We start from the raw sequence: 27,671 nt of genomic DNA, 5'->3' as shown, positions 1-27,671 counted from the left end.
ATTATTATAATATATCTAATACATAGTCTATTAATATAATATATTTGATTTATCTATTTATAAATATTATTTATTAATTAATATCAATATTTTAAATTTAAATCAAATAATTTATCACTAATTTTCAATTCATAAATTTAATTTAAATTATTTCATTGGTAAAAAGCAAATCACTCGTTAATCATCTTTGAAAACCCTATGTCTTTTCAATATGACTTTTAAATTTAATTTCTTAAATAATTATTAGTAATAAATAAAATAAAAATTCAAAATTCTTATTAAAAAAGTCATTTTATTCAAGTGATTAAAAGATATGATATCAATCATTATTAATTATGAGTACTACACATGTTATAAAAAATATAAGATGATAAATCATTGATAATCGTTAATTGAATATGAATTTATTATTACTTTATTTATTATAAAAATATATGAACATTAATTTATTAATTTTCAAAAACATATAAATATTAATTTATTAATCTTCATTGTATCAAACCAAGTATTACTAATAGGTAAATAAATTTAATATGATAATATTACTCGGTGAAAAATAAAATAAAAAATGCTATAAAAAATTGTCATAAAATTATAGGAAATTTCAAAACTGTCACTATATATATGCATTATTTTGGAATTTTCAACCCGGCATGTCGGAGGGTCATCTCAGAAGGGCATTTTGGTCAAATATTACGTTCCACGCCTACCACAGAAATCAATAGAAAATATAAATGTCCGATGTTCTTAGGTTTTCGATCCTTTGGGAGCTCTTGCTACAGTGACTGCACATAGCAAACGACGTCGTTTCATCATCGCCTCGATTCATCGATCTCCATATTCTTCCCATTAATTTATCGTTCTCTCCTTGGATCCAAAAAATTTTACACAAATTTAATTTCGCCATCAAATTCTGCACAGAATGCCGGAAAACTTTGGAGTATGAGATTTTCTCGAGAAAATTATGAGGAGTTCTTTCTGGGTGGACGATGGGAGTGTGAATGTGACGTCGACCTCGAGTTCGCAGACTCGTATTCCTCAGGCTGTTCCAAGCCACCCCAATTCCAGACAAAGGTGCAAATCAGCAGCGGTTTTGCATTTTCCGATTTGGGGTTTTTTGAATTTTCGCTGGATTTTGGGTTTCCTTTCTTTTTCCCATTTTTGGGTTTTGGAATTTGATTGTTTTAGGTGAAGATCTGAGGTTTTTATTTTTTATTTTTTATTTTTTTATTTTTTTATTTTTGAGGCAGGTTTTGGAGATTTTGTTGGATTGGTGATGTCTTCATGTGCAATTCAACCTAGAATTATTGTTTGATCCTAGGTTGCAGATAGGGTTGTTGCGTGTGAACTTATGTTATGCTTATAATTATAGTTTGATTTTGTAATTATCGCAATATCCTAGGTATTGCAGTTTTATGTAGTGTTTTCTCCCTTTGTTTGGGTTATTTACTTATTTATTTTAATTTTAGAAACATTTGTTTGATTTTCAATAAGCTAGGGTATTGTGCCTATGCGACTCTTTTAGATGTTATTTCTACATTTTCATTTTCACCATGGTGTTCATTTCAAATGATCAGAGGTGCAGCTAAAAAGCAAAATTGAGTTTATATATATAAATATATACATATTAGGTAGTTTTCTTACTTGAACCGTGCACTTAGGGTTTCATCTTGATTTATCTGGGGCCGAATATGGAAACTGATATTTGGGAATTTTGAGGTAAGTATGGGTTTCTAGTTTGACGGTGGTGCTAATTATATGTGTAGAAACCAAGTAGTAACTTTTGATAATTTTTGGTAGAGAAAGTGCACCAAGTTGTAGCATGAAGGCATTTTGCAAAACAGTTTAGTTGAAGAAAGACCAGAGGGAGTGAAATAGTAGAAAAAATAAAGTTTGAAATGTTTCTCATAGTTTTTGTTTGAAAGGTTGCTGCTTTGAAATGGAAAATGCAACTTGCCCAGAAAATATTAAAAGGAAAAGGATACTGTTGATGTAGGAGATTTCATTGAGCTATTTGCCTGAGGTAAATTTTCCTTTTTGCACATGCTTCTTTTCCTGCCGATTTAGTTTGGTTTTGTGATTTTGGCAGTGGAAGCAATGTCTATCGACTGCTAGCACGGAGAGAGGTTGCTCCGCGAACAAAGCATTCATTAAAAAGGTTATGGGGAGACGCTTCTAAATGGCATCACAATTCCATTGGTCCAAGGTGTGAAGCAGCGAGAAATGCAAGATGTGGTCTTATCTCATGGTAATGCCTGTGTGGCAAGTTGCTTTTTTGTGATCTTCGTACTTTTTTGGTTGCACCTTCATTTGGAGTCTTTATTGGATAGTTCTTTATCCTTAGAAAAATTTGTTTGAATGCCACACAGTGATGGACACACTCTGTCTGTTATGAAACCTATGAACTGGAATTCTGGCTGGTTCTCTTGAATTTTTGTCCTTGTTTCAGGGTGGAGGCAGAATCATTGCGGCATTTATCTGCAAAATACTGCCCACTGTTACCTCCTCCAAGGTCCACTATCGCAGCTGCCTTTAGTCCTGATGGAAAAACACTTGCTTCTACACAGTAAGCTGCTGTTGTTTGACTTTCTTGTTGACGTAGTGGGTTGGGGTTCAGGGATAATTAAGTTGAGTTAAATTACTAGTATACCAGAATGGCTTTCATTTTCCTAAACTGCATTTTGGTTCTGTGCCTGCAGTGGAGATCATACAGTGAAGATTATTGATTGCCAAAATGGCAGCTGCTTGAAGGTGTTGAGTGGTCACCGGAGGACACCTTGGGTGGTAAGCATGTGTTATGAATTTTGCACATTTCTGTTATTAGATCTTTGGCCCATTATTTCAGCCTTATTCAATTTTTCTAAATTATTCCTGTTTTAAGTGAAACCTGCTAGAGATCGAGTGTTTGTACCTTAGGGCTTTATTTCATTTTTATTTTTGAATGGATAAGGGCCAATATTTTAAAAACAAAATTGGATATAACTCGAGTATGTAGGGAGTATGCAAACATTTATTTGACTTTGCAAACAAGAAAGGAACCTGTGAGATAATAAAGAAACAAGTAAAAGAAGAAATCCACTTTTTTTCACAAACCCCAATTAGCATCATTCTAACAATGAAATCAAGAAAAGAAACTCTCTTACTCAAGGTAGCTTCTTCTTTCCATCTGACGTGCTGGTGGAACTTTTATAGGTTAGATTTCATCCGCTCTATCCTGAAATACTTGCAAGTGGAAGTTTGGATCATGAAGTTCGATTGTGGGATGCAAATACTGCAGAGTGCATAGGGTCACGTGACTTTTGTAATGATTTCTATGGACCTCTTTTTCTAACATTTCAAAGACAATATTATGCTCAGATGTATACTTTTGTGTATTTGATTGATTGATAATTTCCTTTTCCTCCATGCAGACCGTCCCATTGCTTCAATTGCTTTCCATGCCCAAGGGGAGCTTCTTGCTGTAGCTTCAGGACACAAGGTGAGAATTTATTGTCTGGAACTTTGTATGGAGTTCTATTTTGGATTGTTTTGTAAATGGTTTTGACCTTTTAAATTTTGTACTAGCTATACATATGGCACTATAATAGGAGAGGAGAGACATCCTCACCAACCATTGTATTGAAGACACGACGTTCCCTTCGGGCTGTGCATTTTCATCCACATGCTGCTCCATTTCTTTTAACTGCTGAGGTGACATACTTGTGGTTTCGACTTAGTTAGCCATTACATTTTGGCTCTTTTGTTGATCCTATTAATATGCTGATTTGCAGGTCAATGACCTTGACTCTTCAGATTCCTCAATGACCCTTGCAACTTCTCCTGGTTACTTGCGCTATCCTCCTCCTACTGTATATTTGGCTGATGCTCATTCTAGTGATCGTTCTAGTTTGGCCGACGAACTACCACTTATGTCTTTACCATTTTTTATCTGGCCTTCATTTGCTAGAGATGATGGGAGAATCTCTCTGCAGCATACTGATGGAGTTGCTGGTCCAAGTATTGCACAACAGAGAGTGGATCATTCTACTTCAGTGCGCCTTTTGACATATTCAACACCATCAGGGCAGTATGAACTGCTGTTATCTCCTATGGAACCTAGTAGCTCCTCCCCTATGCCAGAGGAGACAGGAACCAATTCCTTATTGAGGGAAATGGAAAATTCGGTTCCTCAACCTGCAATGGATGCTATGGATACAACAGAAGTGCAGCCTGAAGAGAGAAGTAATCAGTTTTTCCCTTTTGGTGACCCTTCATATTGGGAGCTCCCTTTCTTGCAAGGGTGGTTAATTGGCCAGAGCCAAGCTGGCCAACGTACGATCCGTCCACTTAGTGGCTCTGGTCATGAAAATCCATCTTCATTTGGTGAAACTGAAACTCCTGCTCCCATGGTTTCCTCAGTAATGTCAACTAGTATTAGCCAATCTAGGGTTACAGGAAGATCAAGTTCGCGACATAGATCTTCTCGTTCCCGGGCAGCAACTGGGTCTGCAGAAGGTGCTTTTTTAAACATTGGACAGGATGAAAGTGGTTTGCAGCCTGTTGTTAGCAGGATCCAATCTGAACTTGCCACCTCCCTGGCTGCAGCAGCAGCTGCAGAATTACCTTGTACTGTGAAGCTGAGAATATGGCCACATGATATCAAAGATCCATGTGCCTCTCTTGATGCAGAGCGATGTCGCTTAACTATACCTCATGCCGTTCTTTGTAGGTATATCCTTTATATTGTGTCAAATTCATGACATTCTCTCCCTATGCTAACCTTTTAAATTAATGTTTGCTTATTCATTAGTTTTGTAATTTTGTAAACAATCAAAATCATATAAGGGATGCATCATTGGTTGGCACTTACACTATTTTGACCATAGCTCTTCATGCCATCATTATTACATCTTGATCCTATTGATGTTGAAGTCAATAAGCTTCCCCATCTGGTATTTCATTTTTATATTATGGTCCAGACTGTGTAGTATTATAGGCTACATGTTTTTGAATATTTGCAGTGAAATGGGAGCCCATTTTTCGCCCTGTGGGAGATTTTTGGCAGCCTGTGTTGCATGCATGCTCCCTCATTTGGAAGCTGATCCTGGATCACAGGGCCAGATGCACCATGGTGTCACAGGGGCTGCAACATCCCCAACACGCCATCCTATTTCAGCCCACCAAGTTATGTACGAGCTTCGGATCTATTCTTTGGAGGAGGCAACGTAAAGCTTAAACCTTTTATACATCTCTGATTGTAGTCATATTTTTTCCAGATTTCAGATCCCTTTCCATTTTTCATTATAAACCTGATTCACTTTTTGTTCATCTAGATTCGGTTTAGTGCTTGCGTCACGAGCAATACGAGCTGCTCATTGTTTAACTTCAATTCAGGTCAGCTGCTTTCTGGAGATTTGTGAGCCATAGTGCTTTATGTTTTATGCTGTTATGAAAAATGTTCAAGCAGTACAGTTGTATTATGATTCTCAAGAAAAGGATATGATAATGTGTGCAAATTATATTTGCTAGTGTTTTGTTGCCTATTTTCCTTTTCTTGTTTCAATGTGAAATTTGAACTATTACTATATTTTATTGACTGAATAGGATAAGATAGGATAGGATAAGAAACACGTATCCTAAGATATTATTTTCAAGTGAGATATTCATATCCTAGGATTTCATTTGTAGTGGGATATGATATCCTTGGATGTTATTCAATAGATATGTTATACCATGCTCATGTTTGGTTTGTATACTAAATAAAAAATGGAATGGAAAACATATTGTATTTCAATGTTCTATATTTATTTAAAATAAAAATTATATCGCATCCCAATATTTGTTATTTAAAAAAGTATGAAATCTCTCATATTTAGTTTTATTTGGAAATGGTTCTACAATTTGTTATTTAGTAAGTAATTTTTTACATTTTTGTTAAAAATATTCATCATTCAAAATTTTAAAATTAATAAATAAAAAATATTATAGTATTTAGATGACATCATTTGAGATCAAACCTTAGTGGTAAGAAAAGAAATCTACACCATTGGGCGCAAAAAGCGGTAAATGACTAGGAAGTTGCCATTCTTACTAATCTCCAACCTAATCTGTTGGAACAATCTTCTCTCTTAGCTATTGGTTTGATGCACTAAATAAAAGCTTGCACCATCTGGTCCATCCCAAAGTCCCTTTGAAGTTTCTCTAACATGGTTTTATAGAATTAAATGGAAAAACATATCACAATACATTTTTGAAGGAGTATCTGTACTAGGGTTAAGAGAATCTAAAGATCCTAGCAATTGATACTTCTAAAACTCTTAAACTTATGATCTTATCTCTTTGCTACTTGAATCTCATGAAAATTCAGAAATATTAGTAACTTATTAATAGTTGATAAATATGAAATAAAAAATGAAATTCAATAAAAACTAAAGGAAAGGAAATTCTGGCAAAGATCAAAGAAAAGCATAAGTTTCAAGCTGGGATGGTGGTCCAAAACTCCAAGCTAAGTTAAATTAGCTAGTAGACTACTTAGCTTGTGCACTATTGATGTGCTCTTCCATTAGACTAATAGACGGGCTTGATTGTTTGAGAGAAAGTTGGTCTCGTGAAAGATGGGTCATGTGATAGTTGGACTATGATAAGAAGCATCTTCTCACTTTTGTATTCTATTTGTTATTAGTTATAACTTTCTGTCCTGGTTGAAGTAACAATAAGGATGATTAAATTATGAAGATGTATATTTGCTTGTTAAGGAGAGGATTTAAAAAAGAAGTGAAGCATTAAGTTCCATATGTGATTGCAATAAAGTAAGATCAAACGGGGTATGTTTAAAAGGTTGAAGGTTTGTTTTGGTTCCCTATTTTTGAGGAGAGTGCTAGTAATTTAAAGTGATCCTTTCTTTAATCAGAAACAAAATATATATTTAAATATGAATAAAAGTACATGAGAAGGATGAGGGATCCTCCCCAAAAATACAAAAACTGATCAAAATGTACGTCATTGAACTCCTCCACTATATTAAGGAGATCCATACATTAGTATTGTACCACATAAGAGTATACAAATAAAGTATCTCATCACTCCCTAAGGGTCAACATCCTGAAGAAACCTAATGCTCCTCTCCTTGTTAACCAAACCCTTTTGTTCTACACACCTAGTGTCAATCAAGCTGAATAACATTGAAAGGAATGCCTTTGAAAACAGTGGTGTAGGATGGTGTGGAAGGAAAGGAATAGATTAGCCTTTAGGGGGGGGGACTTAGCTATACAGAGGTTTAAGCATTCTTTTGTTTGTAATTTGTGGGGATGGGCTAAATTGTACATGGAAGAGGAACCGCTCTCCCTTTTAGATTTCCTGGAGTGGTTGGCCTCCAGTTGAGGGGTGGTTTGTTGTTTTTTGGTTTTTTGCTTGTTTTGGGTCTTGTGGCCTGGTATACGCCCTGTATACGGTGGGGTTTTTTCCCCTTTTAATGAATTGTTGTTTGCTTATCAAAAAAAAAAAAAAACAGTGGTGTAGGAGGTCCCAAAAGAGGAATAGAAATGAATTAGATCCCAAAGAGTTTATGAACTCATCAATTTGTCCTAAGAAATCCTACAATTTCACCCCCTAACACAATCCAAATCAAAGTGAGATAAGCTTTTTGCTAAAGGACCTTGCCTCATGATACTCCCAAACCCCTATATGAGATGGTTAACATGTCACATATACTCCTTGGGGGAACCCAATCCAAATTGACTTGTTTGAATAATTTGTTCTATAGTCTCAAAGCCAACAAACAATGTAAAAAAAAAAAAAATGATCAACCGTCTTTGCCTTGCCCATGTGCAAAATGCAACATTTAGGACTAAGGGTTTGTAAGGTCTTCTCAACTATAGTGTTTCATTGGTGTTTACTTTCTTGTGTGCCACTAGCCAAGCGAAGACCTTGACCTTAGATGAGACTTCAGATTTTCATCAAAATTTAGCTAGAGGAAAAGGAATTGGATCTAATAGATTGGACAAAGTTAAAAGGAAAGATTTTATTGTAAGCCTAAAGATGATAATGATGAAGGTCTCATTCATGGGGCAAATGGAGACATGTACAAGAGAGAGATGGTATGTGTCTTTCAAGGTTCTCAGTCTCAAGTGAATAAGGTTAGGATGGAAATTAAGGTTCTAAGAAAAAGAAAGATGCTAAGGCTAGTTGAGATAGGGAGATTTTTAACTATGATGATTTCGAAAATACTTGGATGTTATGAACACAAAGGTTGGTGCCCCCACCACAAATCTTCCTAAAATCAAATTCTTGCCTCATCATCCACCACAAAGTGAGTGTTTAGAGAAATCCTAGAAAACTTGTGCAATGATTTTCCAAGGGCTTTGATGTGATCATTTGACTATAATGTTGACAGCTACCTATTAGGATGAGCCCCATAAATACTTAATATGACTTGATGCCAAAGAGTAGAGTTTTCCTTAGGAACCCTCCAAAGCCATTTCTGTAAGAGGCGTTTTGGAGCCTTGTAATTAGTCTCAAGTATGGCGAAGAGGAGGGGGGATGGCGTACTCGGGAAGTAAATGGGAGAAACGGTTGTGGGCTTTGGAAAGCAATCAGGAAGAAGTGGTTGCTTTTAGATGGTAGGTTAGCTTACCATGTGGGTAGTGGGCAAAGAGTGAGATTCTGGATGGACAAGTGGTGTGGAGATGAGCCACTTTGTGAGTCCTCCTCTCTTTTCTTCATCTCCTTGTCTAAGAATGCTTGGGTTTCGGAGGTTTGGAACCCCGCTGGTAATGCGGATGGCTGGACTCATTTTTTTGCAAGGGCGTTTAATGATTGAGAGATTGAATTGGTGGAGCTTTTGTTGCAGAAGATCCATGCCTTCCGGGTACAAAGGGAGGAGGAAGATAGAGTGATCTGGACAGCTTTAAATGATGGCACTTTCTTAGTTAAGTCTCTTTATTCTATTTTGGAGCGTGGGGGTTCTTCTATGTTCCCTAGCGAAAGTATTTGGAAGGTAAGAGTGCCTCCAAAGGTAGCTTTCTTTGCTTGAGAGGCTTCTTGGGGTAAAGTCTTAACTTTGGAGCAACTTCAAAGGAGGGGGTTCTCTTTGGCAAACATGTGCTTTCTTTGTCTATCTGAAGCAAAAACGATGGATCACCTCTTACTTCATTGTGTTAAGACGCGGGTCTTGTGGAACCTTCTTTTCTCCCTTTTTGGTGTGTCTTGGACTCTTTCGTGTACAGTGAAGGAAACCCTTCTTGGATGGAATGGAGTGTTTGTGGGGAAAAGGCGCAAGAGGGCTTAGCAAATGACTCCTTTATGTATATTTTGGTCAGTGTGGAAGGAGAGGAATAGACTAGCTTTTAGGAATGAGGAGCTCTCAATTCAAAGATTGAAATATTCTTTTGTATGTAATCTTTGGTCTTGGGTCAGAGTTTCCTTAGTAGCGAGCCCTTCTTCTCTTGTAAGTTTTTAAGACTGGATAGGCTCCTAGTAAGGGAAAACAGTGTGTATACTCCCTGTATACTTCGAGGGCACTAGTTTTTTGTGTTTCCTCTTTTTGATTAATATACTTCCTTTTTACTTATCAAAAAGAAATCTTCCCAAACCCTAATCCCTCATCTTCTTTAGGCTTGCATACTAGGTCTTCACTACTAAGGTGATCTCTCTTACCTTCCTTGACCCTTGACTAAAGAAAATCCTTTTGTAAATTCTTAATCTTGGATGCTACTAAATTAGGAATCTTGAAGAGAGAGGAAATTGCTAGAATGTGGGACAAACATGATTGAATTAGAAGTTATTCTTCCCCTTGGTGATAAAAAAACTTTTTTCAGTCATCCAATCTCTACGAAATTTTGTCTATCACTGGATCCCAAAATGCGTTTGCCTTTAGGTTCCCTCCTTATGGGAGATCCAGGTAGATTAAATGCTAGTTGGAGACAATGCGTTAAAAGCATTAGAGACAACCTTGTGATTTGACTCTTAACTTATGTTGATACTAGCAAGACTTCTTTTTTCTACATTGATTGAGTCCTGATGTGTTCAAAAGCCAACAAGATTAGTTTAAGGTTTTGCAAATCTTCCACATAAGCTTTAGAAAAAAGATGGTGTCATTTGCAAATTGCAAATGAGACACTCTAGTCCTACTCCTTTCCATTAGAAAGTGTTCCAGTAAACCATTCTCTTCTCTCAGCAACATCATGCTTAAGACATCAATTATACTGGTGAAAAGAAGCGGGGATAGGGGATCTCTTTGTCCTAAATATCTAGTTGCTTTAACGATCATTTGGCACTTCTATTCTAATTTATCTCAACATTAGTATTTTAATTTTTTACCTCATTAGTGTGAAACTCCAATAACACCCTTAGTAAATCCTCTATAACATGCCCTTGAGGCCTAACTCAAGTGGTAAAGGGATGGGGACAATTTGTGGAAGGTGAGGATCTAGTTTTGACTTTTACAAGTTCTATCTCATTTAGTTCATTCTTCAAAGTTCCTTCTAATTTGACTAACTTTGCCCTTTTTACTTTGGCTAACTTTATTTGGATATTTGAACCTTTCATTTGAATTGGTCTATTGATAATATTGAGAATTCAAAACTCTACTATTTCAAGCTGAATTATTTTTTTTACTAAAAAACATATAATTACATTGTTAATAACACATCGAATGATGCATAGGTTCAAGGTTGTTGTTGTTAGTATTGTGATGAATTTCATTTTTTCCCCCCTTCTTGCTCCTACTGGGACTTGAAGCTGGAACGTCCTGCAACCTAACCCCAACACCTTACCAATTGAGCCAAGCCTCAAGGGCATTCCACCATTGTCATTTTTATGCTAAGGAGGACAAATGCCCATGAAAGTTTAATGGATGGCTTTGTAAATTTTTTTTATATTGCTAGCTGGAAAGTTAAGAGTATCCTTTTGACCAGGTTCCTTGATTAGCCAATCAAGCAGCTAATGCTTTGGTTTTTTCATCCTTTAGGTGTCTCTTGTTGGGAATATTTTTCATCCTTAAGCTGTAGTTAGTACTGCGTTGGCTTGTTTTTGGATTGTTTTTTGTAATTTTATTCAGCTGTGTAGCTTGTATTGCTTCTCTTTTTGAAGCTTTTTTTCCTCGCATTTATTAGATTTAGCATTCTGTGGGAGAATGTCTTGTTCTTGTTCATATTTATATTTAATATAAATGGATTGGTTTGTCTCCAATCAGAGAAAAAGGGTAAGATCAATGAAGAGAAACTATATACTTATTCTTCGATCTTCTTCATTTTTATATTTAATAGAAATGAAATGATTTGTTCTGATCAGAAAAAAAAAGTGGTAAGATCAATGCAGCAAAACCTTATATACTTGAGAGAAGCTGAAAGGTTAGCTTTATTAGGAAGGCTATGCTGCTTAACAATAATGTATATTACTCAGAAAAAAACGGTAATTATAAATTATTGTTGAAAATAAATATTTGTAATATTTATTCAACAAAAATTTCACATGGTGTCTCACTGAAATTCTTTAATCTGGATGGATGATGAGACCATGTAATAATCCTTTTGTGTATGTCACTGATGCATGCTATCTTATCCATAAAATGTGAAGCAAGGCTTCATGCTCATTAAATGTTTGTTGATCTTGTACATTAATGTTGTATCTGCAGTTCTCACCCACATCAGAGCATTTATTACTTGCCTATGGGCGTCGCCATAATTCACTTCTCAAAAGTATTGTCATTGATGGGGAGACAACAGTGCCTATTTACACAATTCTGGAGGTAAGTTTTTCATGCATTTCTCATTGTTGTACTTAACTTTTGCCATGTTGATTCTTTGTATTTTTGAGTTTGATAATTTGATTTCTATATTTTAGAAAGATGTTGATCAGTTTTGAGCTGATAATTTAAGATGTTTTGTCCTTTCAATTTTGTCTTACTTCTTTTGGGTTCTAATCGAAGTGCTGCATGATCCCTTCAATAACACACAAATATGTACGAGATATATATATATATATATATATATATATATATATATATATATATATATATATATATATATATATGTTGATAGACAAAGACACAAAAGAAGTATATTAATAGAAACGGGCGCCCAACGGCTAACCCAAAGCATACAGGAGGTATACAATAGGCGCATAGGCAAAAGACAAAATAAAGAGGGGTACAAAAAACTCACCCCCCCTCATTAATAGCCCAACCACTCAAAAAAGTTAATTAAAAAATTAGGTCCTTCATCTATACACAACTTAGACCAAGACCACAAATTACAAACAAAAGAATATTTCATCTTTTGGATTGAAAGATCCTCATTTTCAAAAGTAACCCTATTTCTTTCCCTTCCAAACCATCCAAAAAAGACACAAGGGGGCTGTTCTCCAAACCTTTACTCGTTTTTTGCCCACAAACGAACCATGCCACCCAAGAAGGATCTCTTTCACTGACGATGGGAGAACCCACGACGCACCAAAAAGGTTAAATAACAACTCCCACACAACCCTAGCCTTGGTGCCATGAATTAGAAGATGATCAATAGATTCTTCAGCAAAAAAAGGTAACATTTGTTTAGAAAATACCAGCCCCTCTTCTTTAGTTGGTCTAACGTTAGAGCTTTATTGCAAGAGGCTTCCCAAGCAAAAAAACCAATCTTAGTAGGAATAGAAGTGCTACAAATGATGCTTTTCGGGAACGGGATTGTGCTACTACCCTCCATAGCACTATAAAAGGAATTAACGGAAATATTACCATCCTTAGCCTCCTTCCACTGTATCCTATCCCCCAAATTAGTAACCGCCCTCTTCCCTTGTAAGGAGAATAGGAATCTCTCCACCATCTCCATCTGCCACTTGTTAAATGGCCTAGAAAAGTGTGGATTCCAGCCCCCCTCCTCCCCTGAAGCATCCCAAACTTCTACCGCCCACGCCTCTTTAGAAGTCACCAAAGCATACAAAGAAGGGAAAGAAAGGCTTAGAGCCTCGTCTCCACACCACCTATCCTCCCAAAATCTCACTCTTCTTCCATCCCCTATAGAAAAGACGAATTTGCTTTTCATAAAAGGCCATTTCTTCCTAATTTTCTTTCAAAGCCCCACACCATACCCCTCCCTTACTTCTCAAGTACACCACCCCCCTTCTTCTACCCCATACTTCCTACTAATAACTTGATTCCAAAAAGCCCCCATTTCTTCCACAAAGCGCCAACTCCATTTGCCCAAGAGGGCTATATTGAGTTTAGAAAGACATCTAACACCCAAGCTACCCTTTCTTTTATCTGAACAGTGACATATACAACATAGACATGAAGTATATGGGTATACTTGACAAAGTGCTCCGGATGAGGGTGATCCTCCCTCCTTTAGAAAGAAATTGCCTCTTCCACAGGGTAAGGCTCTTCCACATGGCAAGCCTCTTCCGGAACCTCTCCTCCACCCCATCCCAAATTGCCACCGAATTATGTGCAACCCCCATACCAGATATTAGATTTATGCAACTTAAATAACAGGAAATTGCCAATCCACTCTAATTCTTTGGGCTCTAATTGAAATGCAGCATGATCACCTCCACAACACAGACCAGATATTTAGATATAAGCAACTTAAATAGTAGAAGACTATTAATCCATTATAATCCTGCTTCTATGTAGTGACTATGTTGCCTCAGTTAGCCAGAGTGCCTACTGCCATTGGGGGCAGTGTCTTTAGCTGTTGGAAACAAAGCAACCAGCTGGTCTAAGGAGTTCTTTAGTTGGTAAAAATGTGGAGCAACTTGGTCCTGGTACCAAGGAAATTATGTGCAATTATTATTGTATTTTGGAACTTATTTTTAGAAGTCTGCAAACACTCTTTAATTGTTTCCTTGAAATAGTAACCAAAAAGGGAAAATAAATTTAAGCTAGATTTAAAAGGCAAATCTATTTGCACATGTACTACAAATCATGGAAGTAAAAAGATCTCCTAGAAAAGAAACCAAATGTCTTGTTGCTAATGCATCTGCTGCATGATAACATGGGTAAGGAACTTGACACCAGGAACATCCCAAATCTGAAGAAATAAATAATTTGGTACAAACACTCGTCAAACTTTCACGGTCTTCCCTTTTTCTTGATCAACATGTTGATTTCTTAGATCTTTTTAACTTCTCACCTTTTGGGATCAAGATTGTATGTTAGAGGAAGCACGGAATTAAGTCAGATTGAAGACATTTGGGGCTTGACCTACTTCAGTAGATTCATGAACTATAGATTATAATTTCTTAGATAGATGCATATTTTCTATGCTTGGAGGTTTTGACATGTTAAGCATTCCATATGCTATTCAGCAGAGTATAATTAATTGGTCCTCATATTGGTTGGCTTGGAAGTTTCATAACCCCCAAACAACTTAAACCAAGTTTACTTGTAGTCTTTCGTAAATTTTCAAATAATCTAAACACAAAAAGAAAATCCCATAAACCTGACCAAGTTTTGAACTTGACAAAACTCCTAAAATAGGCCCAACAGATTAAAGAAATTAAAACTAACTCCTAAAACTTAAATTAATTCTAAGCTAAAGCTAAAGCTCAAAGAAACTAGCACCCAAGTTTTCCTTTCTGAATCTCAATCAACTGCCATTTCATCTAAAAATCTCATATTTGATCTTCACTGTAGCACTCTGGTTATTAAATGATTGATAGTGAGAATCTTGTAAAAAAGTGTCCCTAAAATTGAAGTAATTGAGCTTTGGAGGAACGTGCACTGATAATACTTTGATGAATTCCCCCATTTTGGAATTGCACCAAAGCTTGGATGCCTGATATATTGGAGGCTGAATTCCCTACTGGTGATTCATACTTTGGAAGGGTTTCTTTTTTTTCTCCTCTATGAGTTCCCAATTCCTTCTATTAACTATGAAATTACGTTCACGGACATGCAAAATGTGCTTGTATGGGGTATGGGTCCTCTCTAATGTAGAGTATGGGCCTCCCCTATCGTCCTCACAAGGGAATGAAACATAGAGGAAACTTAGATCTATAGTTTATATGCATAGACACTGTAAGAGAGTAGAATAATTGTTCTTTTTAATTGATCACAGTAAGATAGTTAAGTAAATTTTTATTTTAGTTGATTATTATTATTATTATTAGTATTAGTATTAGTATTAGTATTAGTTTTAGTTTTAGTATTATTTCTATTATTTATAATTTTTGTTTGTATACTTGACCAAAGAAAATAAAACATGGAAAAGTAACACTCAAGTTTTGTTTATTTCTTAAGATTATCTAAAAAATACTAAAATTAAAAATCTATTTTTTTTCCAGTGACTCTTTTATTTAAAAAAGAGTCGATATTGAGAAATAAATAATTTTTTTTTTCTATAATATCTTGTTAAATTCGCCAAATATGAACATGTCTTTGTTCTTTATCCTAAAATTTGATTTTCTTTCAATTGGAAATCATAGATTTGCAAAACCTGCACGTGTCATTACATTGTGAGGAGGATATTAGATATCCTACCCTCCTATGCATTAGAGAGGAGCTGGATCCAATTAATGTCTTTGTTGTATCTAGGTTGAACAGCTTGATGTGCTACTTATGTTGTGATTATAGGAATAAAACTCTTGGATTTTTTATTTATTTGTTTATTTCTATTTTATTTCAACTTTCAAAATCTTTTTATCATGCAGGTCTACAGAGTTTCTGATATGGAACTTGTGAGAGTTCTTCCTAGTGCAGAGGATGAGGTTAATGTAGCTTGCTTTCATCCTTCTGTTGGAGGTGGCCTTGTCTATGGAACGAAGGTGAACAAATAGGATTTAATATGGATATTGCTTCTTGGTTTCTGCAGCTGTTTACCTGACCTTATAATATTCACTTGCTCAAATACAGGAAGGGAAACTCAGAATCCTCCAATATGATAGTTCTCATGGCATGAATTATACATCATCCTGTTTTCTTGATGAGAACATGCTTGAGGTAAGAATAATGCCAAGTCTGCAGTTTATTTCTCCCTCTTTTTACTGAAGGAAGCTAGGCTTATTTATTTATTTCTACCTTTGAAATTGTCTGACAGGAGAAATTGGTGTAGGTTCTATTGGCATGATAAACTTAATGTAAAGATTCTACTGTGATATAACAAGGATAATATGCTGGTAGTTTACTTATGGAAATTGATCAGGAAAATACATTGTCTCACATTGCATGCTATTAGTTTCTTATAGAATTTTCATATTTATGGACTAAGGGTTGAAATCAGTCTATAAATGCTCATTAACTATAATTAAATCAGCTTATAATTCTATCCGTTTCCTGACCATAAAATGCTTCTTGTTTTCCATTTGAAACTTTCATGTCTTGCCCTTCCTAGAACAATATTCAAATATTTGTAAAAACTTTCAAATATTACTTGGAAGAACAGTGTCAAGATAAGGAGGAAGGTGGCTCAAAATTTTTCTATTTTGCAATGGTGTTTCTTAAGGCAATTTTCTTTTTACCAGAAACAAACAAGTTAATTTTATAGAAAATGAATATAATAGTATAAGAAGGATAAACTACCCCCAAGGAAAAGATCAAAAGGAAATGAAGATAAGGAGAGGCCAGCATGTTAAAACAAAGGATAATTTTTATCTATCAATAAATCTATGTGTCGTTTCCAATCAAAAAAAAAAAAAAAATGTTAAAACAAAGGATATATACTCAAGGTGGCAAAAAAAAACCCCCCACAAAAGACTGTAAATGATTTCTTTGAGGCATAGAATTCTCTTACCAAAGTAGCTTAGGAGGTTTCCTAGGGAAAGTACTATTTTGGCATAAGGTCGTATCGAGTATCAATAGGAAACACCCTAATGGTTGGGATGCTAACATTTTAGTCAAGTGGTCACATTGTTGCCCTTAGAAGGCCATTTGATGAGGATGAGTATTCAAGATATATATCAAGAAAGGGAATTAGTATTAGTTGTAATTAAAGTAGCATTAATATTACTTAGAATTAAATTAGGATTAATATTTATTGGAGTCTAATTAGGATTACCTAGTTGAGTTATAATATAATTAGAATTTGAGTCATGATAGGTTATTAGAGTCTTAGTAGACTTTGGATGTTATAATTAGAATTAGAATCATAATAGGTTATTAGAGTCCTAGTAGACTTTGGATTTCTTAGAGAAACCTATAAATAGGCTAATCAATGTAAATCAAAGGAATGAAATTTGATGAATAATATTATACTTTCTTTGATTGCAAGGTTGCAACCCTCAATGGTGAGACTCCATTGATTTTCTTCTAGGTGAGACTCCTAGAAAGCCTTAGTGAGACTCTAAGGTTTTCCATCTTTTCTTCATTGTTCCTTCTTTCTCTCTATTTCTTATCTTATAATTTTCTCTACCATCAAATTTATTCTTTGTTCCTCTCCTTACACCCTAAAAATAAAACCCTAGCCCACCTACCCTTAAGTGTAGGCAACCATCCTAGGGTTGTCCTACATCACCATTGCACATGTTTTTTCTATTCCTCAAGTCATACTTGATTTTTAGTGGGTGATGGGATTACCATTTGTTTTTAGGAAGACTTGTGGTGAGGGGATCAAACACTTTGCTCTCAATTTCCAAACCTTTTCAGAGTAGTGACAGTTTGAAATTCTCCTATTTTATCTTCTTCTGTTTGTGCTGGAACTTTGAACTTCTGCTGTAACCTTGCTGACTTGGAGATTGCTGATCTCAAAATCCTCATGCCCTCTTTTCACTCATGTACTTGTCGCCATTTTTCCAAATGTGTAATTTTGGTTATTATCATATTTAGACTATTTACTGTGAAATCTTTATTTTTAGCTTCATCTAATCTAACTACTTGAATCTATTTTTTTTTATCAAATATAGAATTCTAAAGTCTCACCTAAGGTTAAGGCCTTTGCATGGCTGATGGCTAATAAGGTTAATGCTAATGACTTGCTACAAGTGAGAAGACTTTACAAAGCCCTTAGTCCCAGCTGTTTCATTATGGCACAAACCTCCCTCCACCACCAAGGCTCAAACAGGAGAAAAATGCCAAGAGAATTAGAGCCCTCAACAAGTGCCCAACCAATTGAAGAAACTCACTAAAGTCAAAGGACAATCATTTATAAACAGCTTAGTCTTTGACCAAAGAAAGCAAACAAAATCCCTTTTCAACCTTTGGAATGAAAACACCTCGACACAATTCTATTCCTTGTCTTCCAAACCGTCCATAACAAACATAGAGGGCTTGCATTCCAAACCTTCTTGTGCCTTTTTCCCCAAAAGAACTATGTCACCCCAATAGTGTCTCTCTAACCAACGAGGGAAGCACCCGAGACACCCCAAAAAGCGCAAAGAACAACTGCTGTAAAACCCTTGTCTTTTCAGTGTGGAGAAGCAAGTGATCTATGGATTTTTCATACAAATGGAAAAAGTAACACCTATTTGCTAAGGACCATCCTTGTTTCTAAACTTAATCCAAGGTTAGAACTTTACCTTGTGCTACCTCCCACGCAAAAAAACTAACTCTAGGTTGTCCCTATGAAAGCCAAATTCCTCTCATTGGAAAAGACCCAAACTAGTTTGGCTCTAAAGTGTTGTAAAGGGAATTAACTATAAACTTGCCACTCTTTGTCGGTGTCCAAAGCATTGTATCTTTCGCATGCCTACACACTCTCCTCTCATGCAAACATGCCAAAAATATTTCCATGCAATCTACCTCCCAATCATTAAAAGGTTTAGAGAAACAAGGATTCCCACCCTCTCTTTAGTTGAATAATTCAAAACATCCTCCACCCACACATCCTTAAAATTGGCTAAACCAAATAAAAAAGGGAAAGATGCACTCAACAAATTGTCCCCATACCACTTATCCTTCTAAAATTTCATCCTCTGCCCATAACCTACCAAGAATGAACACCTAGTTCTCACAAGATCCCAATCCTTCCTTATCGCTTTCCACAACCTAACCTCATACCCCTCTCTCACCCCCTGAGAAGACCACCCCCCTCTTTCTTCTCCACCTCTCCATACTTCTCATAGATAACCTAATTCCAAAAGGCCCCTCTCTCAGTCACAAAATGCCAACTCCACTTGCAAAAGAGAACCTTATTAAGAATTAAGAGACTCTTTAACACCTAAACCCCTTTTCCTTTTGTCTAAGCAAACAATCACCAATTTAATAAGATGTGGTTTAACCTCTAATGCCCCGCCTTCCTACATAAAGTCTTTTTGAATCTGTTCTAGTCTCATTCTAACAATCCTTGCAATACAGAACAAAGACATAAAATAAATGGGCAAGCTCGATAAAGTACTTCAAATTAAAGTAATTCATTGTCCTTTGGAAATGTATTATCTCTTTCACATGGATAACCTCTTGTTGAAACCTTCCTTTTTTTCCATCCTAAGTTGTCATAGACTTAAATGGTGCACCTGAAGGGAGACCCAAATAAGTGGATGGGAGACTACCCACCTTGCACCTAAATTCAGTAGTTAGGTTATCTATATTTTCCATGATTCTAACAAGAATTAACTCACTTTCTTTAGATTTATTCTCAACCTCAAAATCACCTTAAACCACATGAGCAACCAACATAAATAAGTGATCTGATCCTGAGAGACCTGACAGAAAACAAGAGTGTCATCAACAAACAACAAATGGGAAATTTGAACACCTTCCCCAATCCTACCTTGCACCTGACAACTAGATAAGAAACCTCCAACCACTACCCTCTTTAAGAGGCAACTAAGCACCTCCATTGTGAACACAAATAAATAGGGGGAAAGTTGATCCCCCTATTGCAATCCCTTACAGCTTTGAAAAAATCCTATGGGGGGTTGAAAATTTATCCTTCATTTGTACTTATAAATTCATACCAATGAATTAGTTTGTTTCTGATAAATAAAAAATAAATAAAAAAAGTTATAAATGATATGCTCCTTGCTTAGCCAAAATTCCACAAAGTGGTTTCCTGACCTAAGCATCAAAAGGAAGCAACATCTGTAAGTTCTAGCAAAGTCAATAGAGTTGCACAACCATGATGCATGAATCTAACTTCCGTGGGCCATGCTTTCCATGAGATACTTGTGCTATAATGCCAACTACCGCTTTACCATAAGGTTGTCAAAATCTGATTAGATAGTAATGCATAAACCTTCCAACAAAGCAAGGATTTCAGCCTCAATTGTCAATCCCATCCTTGTATGTTTGGAGAAGGTTCTAACTACATGTCCTCTATGATTGCTGAGTACACCAACTATAACCAGTTGCTTGGATTGCCTAGTCCCTACATGTTGCAATGGGGCTTTGAGGGGATATTTTATTAAAAGAGAGAATTCTTTTTTGGAGCAAAAGCATGGCCATGATAAACTGGAATATGTTTAAAAATGAGAAACATATACCTCCTAGGTGGTTGGGCATTGTTAATGTTAATGGTTGAATGAAGAATGGAAGTGAGTGATAAGGAATTAAGGATACACTATGAATCTATTGATCTTTGTTTGAAAATTTGAGAACTTTGGCATATAAAGATACCTTTTTACAATACGAAATATTTTGATAGAAGTTTTTTACCAAATTGAGTACAATAGAACAAGGGAGGACAAGGTAACAATGTTAAGCTAGCAGGAAGAAAGAGAATCTAGCAAAAGCCTACAAGCTTGTTTGGGAACTATTCTTGAAAACAGTTTTCTAATTACAAAAGTACATTTTGTAATTTTTTTACTAAAAATAGTCTTTTGAGAATTTGTTCCAAAAACATGTTTTTTATGACAAATGTTAGGTTTTTTCATGTGTTTTCTGTAGAGTATTTTGAGAAACAATGGAAAAATATGGTGAATATTTTGGGGACTTTTGCATTATAAACAAGTGCATGGTATGAAAATAACCTGAGAAAACTGTTTTTTTTTTTTTTTAATATTGGAGGTTTCAAACAAAATTTTGTTCTTGAAAACATTGAAAACTACTTTTAGGAACTGCTATCAAAAATTGTTTTTTGAGATTTGTTTGGGAAAACAGTTCCAAACAAGCCCTACATATTTAGGTTTGACCATCTTTGCTGAAACAAGCTAAACATTTTAGATGTCACTCTATGAAGCCAAACAAACCCAATTAACCTGAATCAGTTCATGTTAAAGAACAAGAGCTACATCAGCCACAGCACAAAATAACAACATGAGGGAGGCGCACATGAATCTCACATTAAAATCTGTTGTATATGAGTGTGAGATGGTAGTATATTGAACATAATCTTCACTGTATAATTTACAGACTGTCATAACCCATATCAAACAAAGCTAGGTAATTTGCTGAATAGAAAACAATGTATGTGAATACTAAGATGTGTAGATAATGTTGCCATTACACGCAAATGAACTACTTTGAAAATAACCTAGTTGCCTAGGCATGCGACTTTTGAGTGACTTCTGTGACGTTGTTGGATTAACTGGTATTTTACTTGTCATAGTATGATGAAGCAAGTGTTTTGTAATTTCAGAATTTGTTATTGTATTTTGTTTACTTACGTTACCTTTTCTTTTTTTGGTTGTAGGTCCCAACATATGCTTTAGAATGCTAGTAACTCCGGATTACTACACACATATGAGATGTACAACCTGACTTGCATGGTTTGTTTTTCTTTCTGATATTGTCTCTGACTTTGAATGGGGCTACATTGGGTTTTTTACTATTATTCCATCATTTAGATTTTGTTGACCATGAAAGCGCTAGTTGGTTATTGCTATTAAGTAGCACATATCAGATGTTGCTATACTCTATCAGCAAAATATCTATATGGTGTGAAATAAAAATATTTCAGCCACCTTGTCCCATAAAGAAGCAGTCCAATGGGATAAGTATATGAAGGAAATGACCATTGGTGTTGTTGCAGTACAAAATCTTTCTGCTAGGCATAAGCTAAAAAATTAGATGTGTTTTAACTCTGTTATTTAGAAGATTGGATGGTGCATAGTTCCTAGAAAGTAGGCTTTTATTAGAGTCACTTAGATTAAGTTCACTTACCTTCTTTTACATTTTACATTTTCTGTTCCAGTTGGGTAGGTTGAGAGACTGTTGAAGATGGTTAGATAACTGTACTAAGTGGTTGGAAGATGGCTTCAGTATCCTCGTGAAGAAAAGGTCCTGGGATCCATCTTATTATTCCCTTCAAAAAGGCCTTGCCAGGAGAGTGGATTTAGACATCTTGTCCAAAATTAGGTGCCTTGTGGCATCATAATTAGTGTGTGATGCAGTTTTTTTTGTTCTTCCCAAAACGAGAGTCCTAATCATTGGTGTGCTATTTCCTTGTGGTCTTAGCTTTCCACTGTTCATTTTGGTTGCAGAGGAATTTGAAAGCCTAATGCAGGTCTGGTTGTATCTTGGGGATAAAGCTTTGTCATGGTCAATTTGATGTTTCAAATGGATACCCTCAAGGCTAGATATGTTACCTGCTAACTATAGTGTATAATCTATAGGTCTTGGTGTCTCAGTATGAGCTTTAGGGAAACAGGGTGTGGCTTCTTTCTTGGTTTTTCAGGTTTAGGAGGAATTTTAATGATTAGGACTTGATTGGTATCTTCGACCTTCCAGCATTGTTGTATTGATCACCTGCATTGTGGTGCCTAAAAGGAGAGGAAGTAGAAGAGAAATGATTGTATATAGTCTCATTTGGAAATATTGATCACCTGCATTTTGGTGCCTAAAAGGAGAGGAAGTAGAAGAGATGATTGTATAAAGTCTCATTTGGAAATTAGGAGTTTTAATTTTGCTTAAATTAATGTCAGAATTTCCACTAAGAGTGCTATCCTAATGCAAGAAGGTACTTTTCTTTTTAAGTGTACTTTTTTTCCTTGATTTTTTTTATTATTTTTATTTCTAATTCAAGACTTTGGGATGCTGTAAGTCTGCTTCGGAATTCTGCCTTAAATTTATCGTTTTGGGCATTAAAACACAACCTCTGGATGTACCATTCATCTTAGAATCATAAAAATCCCAAACCTTGTAATATCTGTTGTCGTAGAGGTGTCAAAAGAATCTGGTTTTATGGCTGCCTGTTCGGTTAGTGGGTCTCTAGACAGGCTGTAGACCTTTAACAATTTGGAGGGTCGGAAGATGTTTTTTTTTTGCTAACAGACTTTTTCCTTGTATTTGACATTACTATCATATACCCTATGAAGTTATACTAGTCCAATTGAACTCACCAACTAGTTTAAATTTGTGCTTGGATATATTCTGTTATATATATATCCTCTATGTGAGTAAAATTTTTATTGATTTTGTGTTGTTGTGCTTCAGGATGAGATCAAGGCATATCCATCTTATGTTTGTTGCGCTTAGTTGTCGAATTGCATCAATCTTCATCTCCCAGCAACATCAGACCCTAATTCATACTAATATTCCTTCTTCAAATGCCTGTGAAATGCTCAAGAAATTGTATCTCCCTTTGTTGTCTAGAAGGAAGTATGTTGTCCACATCATTAGGAAATCCAGCTAACTTTGGAGACAGACAGGTAATTGCCAAGCAAAATATGTGAAACATCTCTGTAGCAGCTTGTTCAGATTCCACCCAAGCTTGTACGGTCTCTGCTTAAACAGCAATGCTGACGACAAAAAGGAGAAAAAAAAAAAAAAAAAAAAAACAGAAAGAGGGAGAACAGAGAGTTTCCTATGTTGAGAAACATCTAGTGTTTAGTTTATTTACTCTTGTTAGATTGTCATTGTGTCTTTTAAAGCCCCTAAAATGGGGTCTTGATTGTAACTTGGAAAAAAAGAAAAAAGAAAAAAAGAAAAAAAAAAAAAAAAAAAAACAGCCATTGAGGTATTTGATTGTACATGATTGAAAAGATATATTTGTACGCTTTTATTTTTTCAGCATTTTTTTTTTCTCATTTGCTGGTTACTTACCATGTTTAATGTTCAAAAACAATTTCCATGAATTTTCCTACAGGTGACATACGACTGAAGCCAGTTCTTTGTATATGGTGAATTTGGTGAGGTGAGGAGTTGAAGTTCATGGATATATGTAAAAACAAGCTCTCTATGGTTTGTGGTTTATAATTAGGAATCTCATCAGTTAATTTTTAGGAGTGCCTCCTAGGGGTTTACTTTTGTATGTCGGCTTATCAGGCACAAGTATTGTCATGGCCTTAATTCCTGAGGGGCTTTGATATAGCTGATAACTTTTTGGGGGATTCTGAAAAATCAAAATTGGTTTATTATGATTTTTTTTTTTTTTTTTTGTTTATAAATAGGACAGTTTTCAAACTATTTTCAAATCTGTAATATTTTTTAAAATAATTTCAATAAAAGATAATTTTCTATTAAATTTCGAAAGTCAGTTAAAAGTTATCTTCTTTAAAAGATAATTTCTTATTGATTTGAAAATATTTTTTAAAATCTTTTATTTGAAAAAAAATTAGAAGTCCTCCATATTTTATTTAATTTTTTTTTTGTTTAAATATCCATTTTTTTGGTATCTATCCACCTATTTAAATCTAGTAAACTACTGGCCACAAGCTACTTACACTAATTTTGTTCGCTACCTTTTAGGTGGTCAATGATATTTGGATATCGTATAGTTGCTTGTATTTATTAAATTCAAAGGTCTATTAACACTTGGTTACTTAAAGGAGGTAAAAATGATGATGCAAGGTACCTATTAAAGGGGTCATATTTGATATTTGTGTGCATCTCAAAATGTATCAACATCACAACCTTTTTTTAATTTGTTATTATTTATAATTGAACATGATATTTAACAATTATTTAAAATGAGAAATTACAATTATAACACTATTTAAGAGATGCAAAGAGGTAGAAGTTTGAATCTAACCATTCAAATTGTTTGTATATGTGAGGAAGATGAGGTTTCTTCTCTTGGAGAATATATCGAAGGAAGAATATGTATTTTTGTAATTAAAAATATTGGGTTAAACAATATTAGAATATTCATTAGATTTTTCTTTGTTATTTTAATTAATAATAAATAAATTATTTGTTACCTTTAGCAAAATTAAGACAACATTATTACCTATTTGTTCTTAACTAATTTCAATGGATTGTAAAACATTATATATAACATTTCTAGATCAAGATTTGAGATATATTCTTTGTAACCACTCTTGCATGTTTTTAGTATTTTTCTCAAGATGCAACTACTCTCAATTTGAATGATAACAAAGCAAAAATTAAAAATATATTAAGAAGTTCCTTTTTTGGTTTTTTTTCCTAGGCAAAGCACTTGAACTGCTTGTTGGCTGAGATGTTGCACAGAATAAAGGGTAATCGGAATTCCATGCATCTACTTGGCCAAGCAAACAGATACAGGCGAGTCTGTTCGACCAACATGAAGAGCAGAGGGCAATCTTTATCCTCCCCGAACCATTACAAGGGAAGAAATCAATGACCCATGTTACAGTATTCCTAACTGTAATCCATCACCCACAAGTTTTATTTCTGACCAGAAGTCCATCTTGAATTATTCTCAACCCTGGCACTCACAAGCTGCAATCCATCGCCCACGACGTGGTCTCTAACTACAATATCACTAGTTAGAGACCACATTGTGATCCAACTGGACATTAGGATCTGCAATAGGGCATTACCCACCATCTATGTTCCATATTATCCTTTTTCCTAAGCCATTTCAGTCTCCTTCCTGATCCTCAATGCAATTCATACAAATTTATCCACACACAGCATTCAATCCATATAAAAAGGAACCCACAAACATGTACAATTAGGTCTTTCAATCTTATAAGCAGCAGTCATGCAAACAACTTCACATCACTGCAATTCCTTCATCTGTAGGTATAATCAATAACCACCCAATTGGGTACTGGAATGGAATAAAATATGCATAAAATGGAAATGAATATTAAACCCTAGAATATGGCATCAGCATCTCCTCTTCCTCCTTATGAACATCACCATAAAAAATGCATCCTGAAAAAAATGAACAAACTATTGATCCGATGCTACTGGAAGTGTTTTCCTCCAATGCAGCCATGGAGATGGCATCTCCAATAATTATAGATGTCCTCTGAAGATCAAGATCCTAAAATAATGTCAGTAACACCCATGAATCAAATCACTGAGCCACTTCTATGGAAGAAGCCCTCGAATATTAAAAACTTCTAACTTCCCATAAACCAGTTCAGGGTTTCTATTGCAGACACCAACGAGAAAAGAAAAACTCTGTTCATGCCATGGGAGGTTGCCCTAACTCAAAACAAGTCCAGGATTGCCTGACATTCAAAACCTCCCTTCCCTCTACTTTCTTGTCCTCTAAAACCCACAAAAAAAGATGGAAGTCAACTTGAACCCATCTGGACTTTCTGGAATCCAAGAAACAAAGAAGCCTTGTAGAATATAAATGCACCAGCATCAATAACAACATCCCCTTAGTTATACTATTAATCAAACAATCCTAATATCCCTGAGACAAGCGAATGAGTTGCAAGTAGAATAAGCCTCTTGGAAGATGGCTGCTACATGCTCTAAAGAATGCATGTGAATTTAACTTTCTTCTTATCAGCTTCTACTGATGCAGATAGGCAATTTCAGCCCTCTTCATCCTGGAAAGTATAGACTCTGAATTACATAACTAATATTCTGGCAATATAATCAAAAGATCATTCCGTTGGATTCATTTCTAATTTTCTCACTCAACACAAAAACACAGTAACTTCAATATAAAACCCTAATACCCAAAAAAGAATTAAATAAAATGCGCGCTGCAAAAATATATATTGTTTGGTGTCTAAGAAAATAAAAGACGCCAAAATCATCGCTATCAGATCAATAAACCCCTAAATAGAAGTATTTCGCTAATTAATTCCAATCCCTTCTACGAACTAAAAGGAACACTACAATAAACATTAGAACCTAATTTTCGGTTTTGTTTCTTTTTATAGGTAAAAGAACAGGGGCTTCATGTCGGAAACCTTAATTGAAACAAGCATCCTTCACTTCCATCAGAAACATAAGGCAAATTCAAACGAAATTCCGATTGATATTCACGTAGAGATACAAAAGAGATTACCCAAGAGAGAAATATGAAGAAAATTAGAAAGAGGAAACCCTAGAAGTGAAAAGAGGAAGCAGTGATGGCGAATAGGAGATCAGTTGATGTCGGAATCATCGAAATCGTCCTCGAAGCTGTTGAAGAAGTCGGCGTCGGCGAGCTTGTTATCGACGGAGATGACGCCCTCACCGAAGATCTCGAGAGGATCAACATCGTCGACGTCCATGGCCACCGTGGCTCCCTGGTCGTCTAGTTCTGCGTAGTACTCCATCGGTGTGGGCCTCATCTCTCTCTTCTCTCTCTCTCTTCTCTCTTTCTCTCTCCTTCACTTCTCTAGTGCCCGCCAGTTGATGTCGGCGTACATGGGCGACAATGCTCTTGAAACGACGGCGTTTCCCTTTTTATGATTAATAATAATAATAATAATAATAATAATAATAATAAAGGGTGATTTGATTAAAAGGGTTTTTGAAAACTATTTTTTAAATTTGACATTCCATCCTTTTCTGCCCTCATTTAGATAAAAATGCTTTTATTAATTTCTTATAAAAATAACATTATCTTTTAAAACATAGACATAAATACTTAAAATGATAAAGGGTATTTATGACAAAAATAGATTACTTTTCAATAAAAAAAAACATGGGAGGAATTAGATTCACAATTTAGAGATTATTTTGTCTATTTTAACCAAATATTTCAATAAATAATAATAATAACAATTTT

General features: G+C 35.2%; 2 protein-coding genes across 3 annotated transcripts; one reads left to right on the top strand and one right to left on the bottom strand.

Annotated features, from left to right (window-relative positions):
* Positions 1 to 745: 745 nt before the first annotated feature.
* Positions 746 to 23,958, top strand: LOC117914342. Of its 2 annotated transcripts, XM_034829644.1 has the most exons (15): positions 747 to 1,074; positions 2,090 to 2,248; positions 2,450 to 2,566; positions 2,700 to 2,784; positions 3,193 to 3,301; positions 3,411 to 3,478; positions 3,565 to 3,690; positions 3,771 to 4,708; positions 5,001 to 5,204; positions 5,313 to 5,373; positions 11,612 to 11,725; positions 15,622 to 15,735; positions 15,824 to 15,910; positions 21,474 to 21,549; positions 23,216 to 23,958. In XM_034829644.1, the coding sequence occupies exons 1-14, from the start codon at positions 965 to 967 to the stop codon at positions 21,498 to 21,500; spliced, it is 2,319 nt and encodes a 772-aa protein (XP_034685535.1). In that variant the 5' UTR covers positions 747 to 964; the 3' UTR covers positions 21,501 to 21,549; positions 23,216 to 23,958. The 2 variants fall into 2 exon arrangements, with proteins under 2 accessions (XP_034685534.1, XP_034685535.1); XM_034829643.1 differs by lacking the exon at positions 21,474 to 21,549 and having other exon boundaries at positions 746 to 1,074.
* A 2,830-nt stretch (positions 23,959 to 26,788) lies between these two features.
* LOC117914008 (small acidic protein 1) lies at positions 26,789 to 27,303 on the bottom strand. Its single transcript, XM_034829155.1, has one exon. It carries the CDS (start codon positions 27,229 to 27,231, stop codon positions 27,043 to 27,045), a length of 189 nt encoding a protein of 62 aa, XP_034685046.1. The 5' UTR covers positions 27,232 to 27,303; the 3' UTR covers positions 26,789 to 27,042.
* Positions 27,304 to 27,671: the final 368 nt, after the last annotated feature.

Source organism: Vitis riparia, chromosome 5 (assembly GCF_004353265.1).
Source record: "Vitis riparia cultivar Riparia Gloire de Montpellier isolate 1030 chromosome 5, EGFV_Vit.rip_1.0, whole genome shotgun sequence".
NCBI classification, from domain to species: Eukaryota; Viridiplantae; Streptophyta; class Magnoliopsida; order Vitales; family Vitaceae; genus Vitis; species Vitis riparia.
Note: the sequence above shows the minus strand (reverse complement) of the source record. Positions and strands in the feature narration are given on the sequence as shown.

Coding starts and splice junctions, on each gene's coding strand:
- LOC117914342 (XM_034829643.1), top strand. CDS start 965: ATGAGGAGTTCTTTCTGGGTGGACGATGGGAGTGTGAATGTGACGTCG. Junction 3,691..3,770: donor CATTTCTTTTAACTGCTGAG/GTGACATACTTG, acceptor GCTGATTTGCAG/GTCAATGACCTTGACTCTTC. Junction 5,205..5,312: donor TATTCTTTGGAGGAGGCAAC/GTAAAGCTTAAA, acceptor TTGTTCATCTAG/ATTCGGTTTAGTGCTTGCGT.
- LOC117914008 (XM_034829155.1), bottom strand. CDS start 27,231: ATGAGGCCCACACCGATGGAGTACTACGCAGAACTAGACGACCAGGGA.